The sequence below is a fragment of the Malaclemys terrapin genome, chromosome 9 (genome assembly GCF_027887155.1).
Source record: "Malaclemys terrapin pileata isolate rMalTer1 chromosome 9, rMalTer1.hap1, whole genome shotgun sequence".
Classification (NCBI taxonomy): domain Eukaryota; kingdom Metazoa; phylum Chordata; order Testudines; family Emydidae; genus Malaclemys; species Malaclemys terrapin.
The window spans coordinates 74,867,209-74,881,741 of NC_071513.1; the positions used below are offsets into that span (position 1 = coordinate 74,867,209).

The 14,533-nt window shown below is 42.6% G+C and overlaps 1 protein-coding gene across 1 annotated transcript in view; it reads right to left on the reverse strand.

Moving 5' to 3' along the window:
• The window catches only part of SLC9A9 (solute carrier family 9 member A9), a 328,270-nt gene that overhangs the window by 68,833 nt on the left and 244,904 nt on the right, over positions 1-14,533 (reverse strand). The window contains exons 13-14 of the mRNA XM_054040764.1: positions 7,798-7,846; positions 390-469 (exon numbers count right to left, since the gene is read on the reverse strand). Of these exons, the coding sequence (XP_053896739.1) occupies positions 390-469; positions 7,798-7,846 (129 nt within the window). The remainder of the gene's footprint in view (positions 1-389; positions 470-7,797; positions 7,847-14,533) is intronic.

Consider the following 14,533-nt stretch of genomic DNA (forward strand, 5'->3'; position numbering starts at 1 on the left):
ACAAGCAGACAGTAGGCTCTGTGCCGAGGGGATTATAGGGATGGTGATTGGGACTGGACCCTGTACAGGGGGACTCAAGGGCCCTTGCTCACTTGCATATGGGCCATCCACAATCCGGCTTTATATGGTCTTAAATGTCTCACTTTCCTGAGCAATGAATTCACTCCCAAATTGGAACAACATTGTAGCTGGCTCGTTGCTGCACATGTTTTATATCCTGGAATTAGACAAGATTAATTTATTTTAATACATTGATGAAACTTTGTTCTGGACAGATGTTCCCAGCCTGATTCGCTATCCCTCCCTATCACCTCATTTGGACTCTTATGCGGAGCACATTGGAAATGCTTAACGAAGCTAATGTCCTGTTTATAAGAATAAAAGGATACTTATGATCAAACCCATACCATATTCTGAACAGCCACGCACTCTCAGCCTTGGTTGTGTTCTTATCCGCAGTAGTTGCTTTCTGCAAAATAAATACATATATAAAATCAAAAGAGTTTTTGAAAACATAAATAAAACAAAGTTTTGATATTAAAAATACTTGTCAAACCAAATTACATTTACCTGCATTTTTTTGTTATTAAAAAAACCTCTTTGGCTCAGATTTCATCTCAGTATGTGAATCTGTTCATGGGCAAATTAGATCATCAGCACATTTCTCTTTGCTGTGCTGGTGCTTGAGTGGAATAATTCAGCATTTACTTTTATTAATGATTCCAATTTTATTAAGCAGCTGAGAAGCACTATATTCTGAGATCAATAAAAATGATATTTCTGTTAAATTGCTGTAGTGGGATTACTTCAGTTTACTTCTGTCAAGCTCAGATGGTATTTGTTTATGGCTTACAAAAAGGTCATTCCAAAGGGAGCATAATATTCCAATAATGATGACACTAGTTTCCTTTCCATTTTTCCTCTTTGCTTGATAAGAAAACAAAAATGCACACAAAAACTGTACCATCACTGGGGACTACAGATTGGAATCAGTGCAGGAAAATACTGAAAACTAACATTGGTCCCCATTCTGCAAGCTGACTTCAGCCGGGCTCTGCATGGGCACAGGGGTCTGCCTCCTACAGAACAGCTTGCAGGATCATGACCACAGTCTGGAATTATAGCTTTACAACCTCCTCATATACTAGATGGGTAATTAGTTACGCTCTGGGTGTTATGTGAAAAATAGCGTAAGAATTAATAACAGGTTGGGAATAGAAATGGGAATGGGCATTCCAAATAGCACACTCCATTACAGTTTTATTCCTCTTTGGCTTTAAGTTTGAGGTATGTATTTTTTTTTTAAACTTCATTCTCCATGGAATGCTTAATGGGAACATTTTACTTTCTGCATTTTTCAGTTCTATTTGTCTCATTATTTCTCGGTTTTAAGCTAATAATACAAACATTCTCATCCCTTACACACACCATGATGCGTGTAAGGTTCATAATAATAGGGCTACCCACTGCCAAGGCCTGATCCAAACCCCACAGAAGTCCATAGGAATCTTTACATTCATTTAATTGGGCTTTGGATAATCCCCTATAGGGTATGGCTACTCTGCAGCTGGGAGCCGGTCTCTCAACGCAGGTAGACAGACTTGCACTAGCAGGGCTTGAGCTAATACACTAAAAATAGCAGTGTGGCCGTTCCAGCTTGGGTGGAAGTTTGGACTTGACTCCTGAGGCTTCATATCAGCAAAACTCCCAATGAGGTCAGTGCCAGTTTCATCAACACTAGAATTGCAGGATTGAGCACGATAAACTTACACCTGTAGCACATGGGCCAAAATTTATTCCTGGGAGCTGATTCAGCTCCCATTGAGTTGAGAGGAAGGATTCAGTTTTAACTTGTGTGGCTTCCGCTCATGCCATAAAATCCTTTTGCTGCAGGGAGGTCTCATGGGGAATGATGGTGGCCTGGGGAATTCATGGTAGTCCAAATCCTGCAGGAACAATACCATCAAGGGGTGGTGCAGAGGCAGCAGGGGCTGTGGATGCTCCTGATCTCTGGCAGCTCCTCAGGGATCTGCAGGTTTAAAGTCTGAACCTACAGCTTTTCCTGCAGGACCGGCTAGTGGCAGTGGGGGGCCACACTATGCCAGCAGTCTGATGGAAAAATAAGAGGATCTCTGTGAACTGAAACTGGCAGTGGTTCCAACCCCTACACAGAAATAACCCATGTTTTTTTCAAAAAGTCACTTGCAGTTCCCCAGCAGGCCTGCAGGAAAGACTAATAGGGAGAATGACAGTGTAGGGAAACTTTCCTTCCCAGGAGCTAAAGAAATAGACAGTTAAACACATCTCTTTTTTCTGAACTTTAGTTTAGCACGTGAGCTATTCATAGCTGTACAGTAAGTTGCTTGGGCTTCCACGAGACCTATAACACGCCTACAGTATTCTTCCAAAATATTTCCAGAAAATACATTCTTTCACGTAGTCTCTGTGGAGATGCACCTAACGGGATAGCTGAGAGACATAAATCAGCTGAATAAAAGCTTTTATCAACCATCTTTGTTTTGTGAGGAAATTAATTAGATCCTTGTTAAAAAAAAAACAGCAAGAAAAAGCTTTGTCTTTTTTGGAGTAGACTGGCGTTGCAACTCAGCTTAATGACTATTTATCCTGTATGCCCGGTCATCAGAATTAGCTTTGTGTGTTTATATTCTAATTGTGTAGGATATGCAGTGGACTGACTGCATTCATTTATTTCTACACATTATTGATGGCCTTTCAGAACTGAGTTATGAAAACCCATCAATAAATGAGTGGAAATAAATGAGCTAACTTATCGTACATTCTGTTTATGCAAGAGGGTTTGATGATAAATGCACCTGAGAAAAGATAGAACTAGGAAAGTAAAAAAGAAACCAAGGGGCGGGGCGGATAATCTGGATAGTGTACAGATCAGGGCTCTGCGAAGTCCAGGTGGTGATTACGGACACAATCTGCCAAGAGCTGCTATTTTGAAGCACAGCTTCCTGTATCTCCTCCTGACAGTGAAAGTGATAAGCCACAAAAGGAGTATCTGATCAGGATGGACTTGGGATTATTTTTCTCCTCATGGACAATGAGATTTTCTTAAGCTTCAGAAATTGGATCACTCTTCTTGCCCCAGAGGGAAATATGCATCACTGTTAAGAAAGGCTAGTGATCTACTGGCAATATTTAATTAGTGTGGCTCCAGCATGCAACAGTAATGCAGTAAGACTACTCAGCCCATGTTTCTGGTTGTCTTGAATCTAATTTGTGTGTCTTACTGTCCTGGGTTCAATACTGATGTCTTTTCCCCCCCAATAACTACACTAATATCCTCAGCAAATAATTACTCTTCCCACTACCAAGTGCAAGATACAACATGCCTTCCATCTACTGGAAAATACAACAAGATGGGCTTGTATTAAAAGTAGGACTATAGTAAAGTGTTTCTCCAGAGTCAGGACAGGCTTATCATTAGCAGCATGGTTTCTGAACTTGGAGGAGCATAGTGCTCCAGCAAGTAACCACAAATAAAATAACTGGAGAGGAAGTTAAGGTTGCAGACATATTGTTATTTAGGGTGGGTAGTACATAGTGTGACAAAGTTTCTCCTCTACCTTGGTGGGTCCTGCGCTTATTGGCAGATTTCCTTGCCTCAGAGATTCACCATGTGGGTTGGGGAACAGCCCAGAGATCTTTCCTTCTGGGAGAACCCACAGTCCAGGTCAATTGGGAGGTTTGGAGGGAACCCAGGCCCACCATCTACTCCGGGTTCCAGCCCAGGTCCCTGTGGACTGCAGCTGTCTATAGTGCCTCCTGTAACAGCTGCATGACAGCTACAACTCCCTGGGCTACTTCCCCATGGCCTCCTCCAAACACCTTCCTTATTCTCACTACAGGACCTTCCTCCTGGTGTCTGATAACACTTGTGCTCCTCAGTCCTCCAGCAGCACGCCACAGCCTCTGCCTCTCAGCTCCTTGCATCTCTTGCTCCCAGCTCCTCACACTCCCACCACAAACTGGGGGTGAGCGCCTTTTTAAAACCCAGGTGCCCTGATTAGCCTGCCTTAATTGATTCTAGAAGCTTCTTCTTAATTGGCTCCAGGTGTCCTAATTAGCCTGCCTGCCTTAACTGGTTCTAGCAGGTTCCTGATTACTCTAGTGCAGCCCCTGCTCTGGTCACTCAGGGAACAGAAAACTACTCATCCAGTGACCAGTATATTTGCCCTCTACCAGACTCCTGTACCCCACTGGTCTGGGTCTGTCACAATAGGAAGGCTAAAGTAGAGCAATGTTGATTATATTTACTCTTTATATTGCCTTAAAACTTTAGTTTAACCCACAGTGGGCCAAACCCTCATCCTCTGTACCATGGCTGAATAGATAGATGGGCTTTGTATAGGGGATCCTCTGTGGGGAAGAGGGGATGGAATTATTTCCTCCAGGCTGCAGAGCTGCTCACCTACTGAAGCCCAAGAACTGCAATAGCACCATCAGCACTTGCATCTCATTGTGCAAAGAAGGGTGAATGACCCCTGGGTCTGTGTAATCATGCACCCATTGGCTTTGATCCTTCCACAGCCCAGTCCACATCTGCATCCATACCAAACTCAACAGCATAGAAGGGGCCAGATCCACAACTGGTGTAACTCTATTGGAGGTAATGCAATTACCCTGATTTACACCAACTGAGAAACTGGCATATACAACAGACTGTGTGAGTGTGTGTGTGGGGGGTGGTATTTGTAAGGATTGTATTTGTAGAAAAACAAACAATACAACAACACAGTGAAAGCCGAAAAAGAAAAAAGTAACTCGTCTAGTCGAAAGTCAAGATAGCTTCTCTCTCTCCTCCCTCGTGCAATCAGAGGTTTCTCTGCATCTCATCTTGTGTGATAGCTACAAGCAGGCAGGCAAAGCTCAAAACAGTTTGATAACACCTGAGATTGACAATAAAATGTGTTAGATAACAGGCTGATAACACAAGATACTGTTATCCAAACACCTTCTCTAACATTGTCTGTGCCATTAGTCTGTTATCTCAGGTGTTTGATGGAGAGGGGGGATGAGGACATGCCCCTGCTCTTCCTCCAGCCCTGCTGGAGTTACTAGATCCTCCTAGTAGAGACAGAGAGCAGTCCATTGCTTCTCAAATGAGAACAGGGACTACAGCTGAGAAGGACACAAATGGGAAGGTTCTAGTCATAACTTGGCCCTTATTGGGACTGTGCTTCTTGAACTATTCCATCATGTCTCCCTCTCTAAAGCAGTAAATGAAACATGTGTCCCTCTCTAAAGCAGGTATGAAATCCCCTCTGGTTTGGAAAACCTAAGTCAAAGGTCTAAATTTCAACAGTGGTTACTTTGCCAGCCTTTCATCCTTTTGAATTTCATAAAATAGATTCTACCCAATGAACTATGTCATATTCAGCTGAACACTTAAAAAAAAATCAAGGTCTTAGCTGCCCTTCTTGGACATTAAGGATCACAAAACACTTTTCACAGTAGTACGAGGTTTGTTTGTGCCAATCTCCTTAGCCAAAAATTGTGTGTGCATGAGTGCCACTTCCCATTCCTGAGCTTCATGCTGCGACACGTCCTATACAACTGAATAGTGCTTTAAGGTTCTTTCAGGTGAGAGTAGTTATTTAAGTATAAGATATACTCCCCCCCCAAAAAAATCCTGTAGTATGAAAGAGCATAGCACATATATGAAGAAAACTGGAAGTTAATATGGAAGAAAAATAAAACTCGTATCTGAAGTTGTGTGAGAGAAAAATAAAGAGAAAGAAAATGAATTATCTAAAACAATAGAGGAAAAGAAGAGATATCAATGAAGGAAAAGAGAAAACTTTAAAGAAACAATCTGAAAGAAAAAGTGAAGAACAGGCCGTAGTACTAAATTAAAAAGAGAAGAAAGGCACAATGAAATAGAGAACTGTATTAATAAAAATTAATATAACACGTTTAACTGTAGCTCTTAGAGAAATGAAAATAGTAAACATTTAAAAAGGAAATCAGAGCAACAAGACTACCTTGCTAGTAAAAATATTTTACAGTAAAGTATGATGATTTAGACCTGATTGGGGGTGGAATGGGTGATATTTATTCACACCTACTCTATTGTGCTGCTGAGTTTTGCCAATAGAACTAGGTGTTAATTAACAGAACACAGTTTGGGTCAGTAGGTGCCTTATTGTTATTCACAAATATGTATTTCTCATTTTTAATAGAAAAAGGAAGAAAATTAGAAGTCCTATCTACTGATGTCTAGTGCAAGCACATTTTCACAATCTCCAACCCCATGAAAAAACCACATTTAAGGTGAAATAATGTTTATATTGTACAATGCAATATAAATCTCTGATGTTGATCAGTATGTCCTAGAGTGCTGTAAACTGGAAAAGATACTGCTATCTATATTGTTAGTGTAGCTGCAATGTAGATAAAACCAGATTTCTAGAGGAGAGGAGAGTGGAAAATCTCCAGAAGGGGAGCAAAGCAACAGAGGTGTTAGTGCAGGCCTTTAAAAAACACAGAAGCAGAGAAGTTCAAGGAAAGGAAGAAGAGGGAATGCTTCCTCAGTGAGAGGGAATCTTTTGAGTGCTGGACCAGTCAAAACTGAAGGAAGCTGGCTGTCAGGGTTAGAGAGGAGGCTCCACAATCTGGTGGAGAAGTCATGAGCTGGAGGAGTGAGGACCTGGAACTCTGAAAGGACACTGACCAAATCCCAAAGACTGTTCAGGAGTGGTGAGGAAACTGAGGCAGGGAATGATACACAGGTATTTTATTGGATTGTCTAGACCTGTGTCATGTGCTGTCTATGAGGAAAGCATGTTTTGTTTTAGAAATTCCTCTGGAAAAAAATTGGTCTATTTGCTTCTACTATCTTGTATCTCTGAAGGGGTAGACTATAAACCAGAGTGCCCACAAGGGTGACATCCAGGGAACGTTGTGTTTACTGGGGAGTCTTGGAGGTTTAGCACTGGTCTTGGGGCTTAGGGACCAGAGGGTCCCACTTCAAAGGAGGGTCTCTGCCCACGGAGTGAGCTGAGCAGCCAAAGTAAGAGAGTGTGCCTGGAGCCGCTCAGTTCCTGGGGAGCTCAGAAGCACACAACTCCAGTGTATGGGTCCAAACCTGGCACCCCAGTGAATGTCCAGCAGGGGAACTTGACTAGGGTTGGGACAGCACATAATGCTGTATTTTAAACATTTTCAGACATAAACACTGAAAAAGGCAGGGACAATGGGGTGACAGATAAGCACATGCAGTTTCTCAAATAGCCTCCTTGGTCCCTAGTGGCCTATAGTTTTTTAACCCGAGTGTTATATTCAGATGGACTAATGAACATTGTCAGCAACCTGACCTACCCTGATGCCCAGAGTCGAGAATTTCAATCATGCATAGTTCCTTTGTTTAATCCAGGGAATCAAGCATTGTTCTGAAATCTTTTGTTTTCATAAATGCAGTTGATAGCTAATTCAAGTTTTGAATTTACCATAGCAGCAATTCCACTACTGTTTTACTAATATTTCATCATGTGAATATTTATTTGTAATGCATTCCTCAAAACCCAGTATCAGATAAAGTTATTCTGGTGCCCTGGTGAAACTGAAAAATGTACAGTACGTACCTGTCCTCTCAATAAACAGTTACAAAATATGTGAAGCTCCTACTATTTTGTACTTGCATATTCTGCATTTATAGCAGAGATAACCCTGCTCTAAAGATTTTCAGTTACTACACTGAGAAACACGAACTAAACATGACTGAACATTATGTTAGTCAATATAGATATATCAATAGCTGTAACTTGCCTGGCTTGCAGTTTCTGCTTTCAGATCTTCATCTGGATCTATGCCAACTCTATTAAAGAAAACAAGACACATGGTGAATGACTCAATGCAGATTAGATGGTCACATGTGTAGAACGGTTTCTTTGTACCACATCACTCAATCCCAAGTAGATAAGAAATGTGCAGAAGTGGCAGAACATTATAAGATCTCTTCCCAAATCAAAGGAGTCCACAATAAGTTTGCAGGAAATATGAAATACTTTATATCTGGTGTTCATACCTGGGCTGAGATCCTCACCCTCACTCCAACCTTTGTATGCCAGCTAAAAGGGTCAGAGTGTCAGAAAGGAGCCCTAAAAACAACAACACACATCTAGGCAAGGAGGATTCCCCTGGTGCAGGCATTGCGGAAAACAGCTGTATGGCTGCCCTCTGAGGACCGCTCTTGCATCGGTGGCATGCTGGGGGCAGGAGAATTGTGTTGAGGATGAGGCTGCAGTACACAGTGCTCTAGATATTCCAGGCAGTATGCAGCCCATAGACATTCTTGGGGAGGCTAATATAACTTAAACAGGCCTCCGGGGCATAGTTATGCCAAGGGCCTCTCCAGCCCATGGACTAGCTCAGTGTGGTAGAAGGCGCAACATGGCTTAAATCTGCCTTAGTCCCCTCTTCCCTTGGGCTGTGAGTTTTGTGCTGCGGCTCTGAGAGGCTCAGCACAGAATCTCACCCTTCGCAGAAACTAAGATATACCACTGGTCTTTAGTTGCTTTTTGCTTCAAACACTTCTTTCTCAACAACCTCTCCTGTTCCGCACATAGGTATCTATAACATTGTGATGCAAGCTGCCACTATTATTTTTATTTGCATTACAATAGATATGGCCAAAATAACAGACCAGGAAGATGGTCTTAGCAGCAGCCTTTTGAAAGGACTTGAATGGGATCAGTTGGGTAGCTGGGAGGCAAGACTGAGGGAAAGAGGCTTCCATAGAGGAGGTGGAAGATGGTGAAGGCCTGGGAGGGAGTTCTTGTTGTGTGGTGAGAAAGAAAAGTCTGGATGTTAAAGATGATATGTAGAAAAAGCGACAAGATTTGAGTATAGCCTTGATGGGCAGAGCTAAAGAGAGGGGTGACTCAAAGATGATAATCAGATTACAGGCCTGAGTACCAGGGAGGATTGGGTTGGTGACCACGGTCATAGAAGAAAGGTAGAGCAATAAGAGAAGACTAATGCAGACAGGCATTCTCCTCACTGAAATCTAATGTCCAAAGAGAGGGTGACCAGCTGTCCCGGAAAGCCTGACAAGCTGCCCATGTAGGCATCAGATCCACTGAGCTAATGCAGAATCTACTGATGCAGAGAAAATTTATTCTTTCACCAGATGTTCATGTAAGGCCGGTTTACCATGTACTTAACAGTTTTCCTCCCTGAATTTTTTTTCTATCTGTTATAACATATCACAAATGCATTTTTAAAATCCTATTTATTTATTTTTAGCAATTACTTGCTTCATTGCTCTTTACTGTAAATGCTATGCAGACATTCTAACACATTCTGAGAAATGACAGGAACTAGAAGCAAAGTGGATACTTTTATATGTAAATCTTGAATGGAAAAGAGAAGAGGCAGTTTGTTTCTTCCACAACTCCCTAGTTTAAAAAAATTGGAGTCCTCCAGGCATAAATATTTCCATCTTTTGATTAAGACAAATGATCCTGATGCTGACTCAAGAAGGAGATTAAAAGACTGAAAAGATGTTTATTTTTCACTGTACTTTTTGTCCTTTGAGTCACTAGGAAAAACTGCAGAAGGTACTAACCTATTGATTATTTTGGAGTAAATGAAGTTGTTAGATCTTTTCATTTAATTAAAAATATGAACAGTTATGTCTGCGAAAGTTTAACTCTCAGCCTGCCATTAGGCTTAATATTATAGTAGTGCCCAGAGGCCCAATAGACATTAGGCACCCTTTTTGTTAAATAAACATAAGAAACAGTCCCTGCCCTGACATGCTTCCATCTAAACAGAGGGGAACAAAAGCACCAAATGCTGATGTGAATCACCCAAGGTCACATGGCAAGAGCAGGAACAGATCTTCTAACTCCCAGTCTGGTGTCCTAGCCTCTTGGCCATCTGCCGCCCATAAGTAGGTTCTCCCATAACATTCATTCTACTGCCAGCATGGGGGAAGCACTGGCAATACAATAGTTAAATGCCCTTACAGTTCTGGTTATGATGGAAGCAAAATCTATTTATGCATGATAGGTGCAGTTCAAGAGGCTGCAACACAAACTTCTCTGCACTCTCTTCTCCTTAATGAGCTTGACCTGACCTCAAAGAATCAGTCTCCTGGGACAGAAGTAATTTAGACTTCATGCAGTTCTGAACTTATTGGAGCTGAGAAAAATGCCAGTTGTGACTGATTATGTGTGGTGGAGTTGTGATGCGTTTATTATGGAATGAGCTAAGACAACGGAAAACATTTCACATAGGTCCAGAAGAACTGTAATACCAAATGTGAAAAAGCTGGGAAATGTAGCCAATAGGAACCAGAGTTCACGATTGCAATATCATTTCAATAACAGTGATATAATCTGTCTAATCAGGGACAACAGGAATCTACAGACATAGAAAATCTGTGAATTTAGGGAGTTTTGCAGATTTTCCTGTATTTTGCAGAATTTAAGCTCCTCTATACATATAATTTCCTATCCTTGTAGTTATGAAGATAGCCAGCACTATTGCCTTGTTTATTCTATAGACAATAGATGTTACAATATGGCACAAACAAAGGCATCTATATTATTCTTTATTGAATTATTACTTTCAAAGCCTGAAAAAAAATCACCTCTTCCACAAAACCCACAATAAGCAAATCAAATATATTCACTCTCTTGTATCTTCATCTTCCTTCGATTTTGTACATATGAAAAAAGAATGAAAACCTTCTGAACTGAACACCACAATGTGTACTTTCCAATGTGAATAGCCATGTAATCACATTGCTGTGATCCAAATCCTTCCTTGCTCAATTCCTCACTCATTGACTGATGTCAAACATGTAGGGCCAAATTCTTCCACCCTTACTCTCACCGAGTAGTATTTTACTATGTGAGTAATTCCATTGAAATTGTTGGGACTACATGTGTAGTAAGGTATTGCTCAGTGTGAGTAGGGATGGCAGAATCTGGTGCACTGACTAGAAGCCCTTTGGGGCATGAGCTACATCTTCCTTACTGTTCTATGAAGCATCTAGTACAACTTTGGACACTAAAATCAAACCACCACCAACACACCCTGATTTTTTTATAACGTGAATGTTAATATTTTTATGAAGCGTATCCCAAAGAGAACCACTCAGCTCAGTGGGAGTGTCTGGCCACACCACACTTTTGAAAATGAGGCCAATTATTTAGGTGTCCAAATATAGACTTAGGAGCCTAACTTTAGGCTATTACTGAAAATATTGGGCTATATAATTAAGTCTGATGTATTTGAGACACATTGGAGTGCAATTTTAAACTGCAAGAATACAAAGCATCAGAAATGATATGATATGGTCAAAAAGAATGACGTTAAGCATGCTTGCACAATTTAAGTTCATACCAGATCTCCTGCAGATTCTTGTACCTTGCCACTCTATTGCCAGTAAAATTTGCAATCTTAGAATAACTCTTCAGTCTTCTAGCTGGGTTGTATGCTAGCTAATTATGAAAGAAGGGGCCTGATTCTGCTTTTATCTGTAGAGTGTTTGGATTTCACAACTAACAATAGGGCTAAAAGCAAGGAGTTCTAATTATGGTAGGTGAACAAATGCAGAGTGACTCCTAGATTGCCTTCACCAGCTGGTAATTTACCACATACATTTCTACAGTAAGCCTGATAAAGTGAGGATAGAAATGTACATTCAGTCTATGTACTAAGGAGGGGAAAGCTCTGGTATAACCCTTTCAACTTTGAAGCCTGATGAACCCAAAGATCCCCACAAACAACCTCTTGTTGATACCAATCTAATCCTCACTCCCAATTTAAGATTCTTCAGTTTCCCTCTTTCTGCCAGAAAGTATCATAAAACACAGGCAGGCAAAGAGAAATAAAACCCATTTTCCAGCCTTAAAAATCTTAATTCTTTTCTCTTGTATTCTCCTTCCGTCCCTGCATCTTCCTTCCTTACTGTCTATTTTGTTTTTCTTTTTATTTCCCTCCTCTCTTCCTCTGTTGTTCCACTTTTCTTTCTTCCCACCCGTCTGCCTCTCCCACTACTCTGGTTGTTCCCTATGGGTATGTCTACACTACGGGATTAATCTGAATTTATATAATTTGAATTTTAGAAACAGATTGTATAAAGTCGAATGTATGCAGCCACACTAAGCACATTAATTCGGTGGTGTGCGTCCATGTACCGGGGCTAGCGTCGATTTCTGGAGCGTTGCACTGTGGGTAGCTATCCCATAGTTCCTGCAGTCTCCCCCGCCCATTGGAATTCTGGGTTGAGATCCCAGTGCCTGATGGGGCAAAAAACATTGTCACAGGTGGTTCTGGGTACAGCTTCACCCCTCCCTCCATGAAAGCAACCGCAGACAACCATTTCGCGCCTTTTTTCCTGGGTGAACACTGCAGACTCCATACCATGGCAAGCATGGAGCCCGCTCAGCTTAAGACAGCAGTCATGAACATTGTAAACACCTCGCGCGTTCTCGTGCAGTTTATGCTGAGCCAGGGCCAGAAAAACGAGGCGAGGAAGCGGCGGCGACGGCAGCGCAGCGACAAGCGTGATGAGGACATGGACATGGACACAGAATTCTCTCAAACCGCGGGCCCCATTGCTTTGGAGATCATGTTGTTAATGGGGCAGGTTCTATCTGTGGAACGCCAATTCTGGGCCCGGGAAACAAGCACAGACTGGTGGGACCACATAGTGTTGCAGTGACGATTCCCAGTGGCTGCGAAACTTTCGCATGCGTAAGGGCACTTTCATGGAACTTTGTGACTTGCTGTCCCCTGCCCTGAAACACCAGAATACCAAGATGAGAGCAGCCCTCACAGTTGAGAAGCGAGTGGCGATAGCCCTGTGGAAGCTTGCAACGCCAGACAGCTACCGGTCAGTCAGGAATCAATTTGGAGTGGGCAAATCTACTGTGGGGGCTGCTGTGATGCAAGTAGCCAAAGCAATCACTGAGGTGCTGCTACGAAAGGTAGTGACTCTGGGAAATGTGCAGGTCATAGTGGATGGCTTTGCTGCAATGGGATTCCCTAACTGTGGTGGGGCGATAGATGGAACCCATATCCCTATCTTGGCACCGGAGCACCAGGGTACCCAGTACATAAACCGCAAGGGGTACTTTTCAATGGTGCTGCAAGCACTTGTGGATCACAAGGGACATTTCACCAACATCAACGTGGACTGGCCGGGAAGGGTTTATGACGCTCGTGTCTTCAGGAACACTAATCTGTTTAAACGGCTGCAGCAAGGGACTTACTTCCCGGACCAGAAAATAACCGTTGGGGATGTTGAAATGCCAATAGTTATTCTTGGGGACCCAGCCTACCCCTTAATGCCATGGCTCATGAAGCCATACACAGGCAGCCTGGACAGGAGTCAGGAGCTGCTCAACTACAGGCTGAGCAAGTGCAGAATGGTGGTAGAATGTGCATTTGGCCGTTTAAAAGGTCGCTGGCGATCGTTACTGACTCGGTCAGACCTCAGCCAAACCAATATCCCCACTGTTATTGCTGCTTGCTGTGTGCTCCACAATCTCTGTGAAAGTAAGGAGGCTTGAAAAATTTGCTGAGAGAAGTATTTAAAAAGATACATTTTGCAGAACAATGCTTATACTCTTTCACGGTGACCAACACTATTCACATTACATAGCACAGGTGTAGCTGATGAGAATATCCCCGCCTCGGAATCCACGGTCAGAGGTGGGGTAGTGGTGGCAGTCCCCCCCAGAACTGCATGCAGCTCAGCGTAGAAGCGGCATGTCCGCGGCTCTGATCCGGAGCGACCGTTTGCCTCCTTTGTTTTTTGATAGGCTTGTCTGAGCTCCTTGACTTTCACACGGCACTGATCTGAGTCCCTATTGTGGCCTCTCTCCATCATGCCCTTGGAGATTTTTTCAAAAGTTTTGGCATTTCGTCTTTTCGAACGAAGTTCTGCTAGTACTGAATCCTCTCCCCATATAGCGATCAGATCCAGTACCTCCCGTATGGTCCATGCTGGTGCTCTTTTTTGATTATTGGCCTGCGTGGTTACCTGTGCTGATGAGCTCTTTGTGGTCACCTGTGCTCTCCACACTGGGCAAACAGGAAATAAAATTCAAATGTTCGTGGGGCTTTTCCTGTCTACCTGGCCAGTTCATCCGAGTTCAGATTGCTGTCCAGAGCGGTCACAATGGTGCACGGTGGGATAGCTCCCGGAGGCCAATACCATCGAATTGCGGCCACACTAACCCTAATTCGAAATGACAATATCAATTTTGGTGCTGCGCTGCTCATTGGGGTGGAGTACAGAAATCGATTTTAAGAGCCCTTTATTTTGAAATAAATGGCTTCGTTGTGTGGACGGATGCAGGGTTAATTCGATTTAACTCTGGTAAATCCGAATTAAAGTCATAGTGTAGACCAGGCCTCTGTTCCTCTCTCATATTTCTCTTCTCTTCCCTGGTTTCAACACATCTTTTCCCTCAACTGTGTGCAAAAGAGTAGCTGAGTTTTCTGCTGACCTCATGTGCAGCTCACTTAGTGCTCTTCCCAC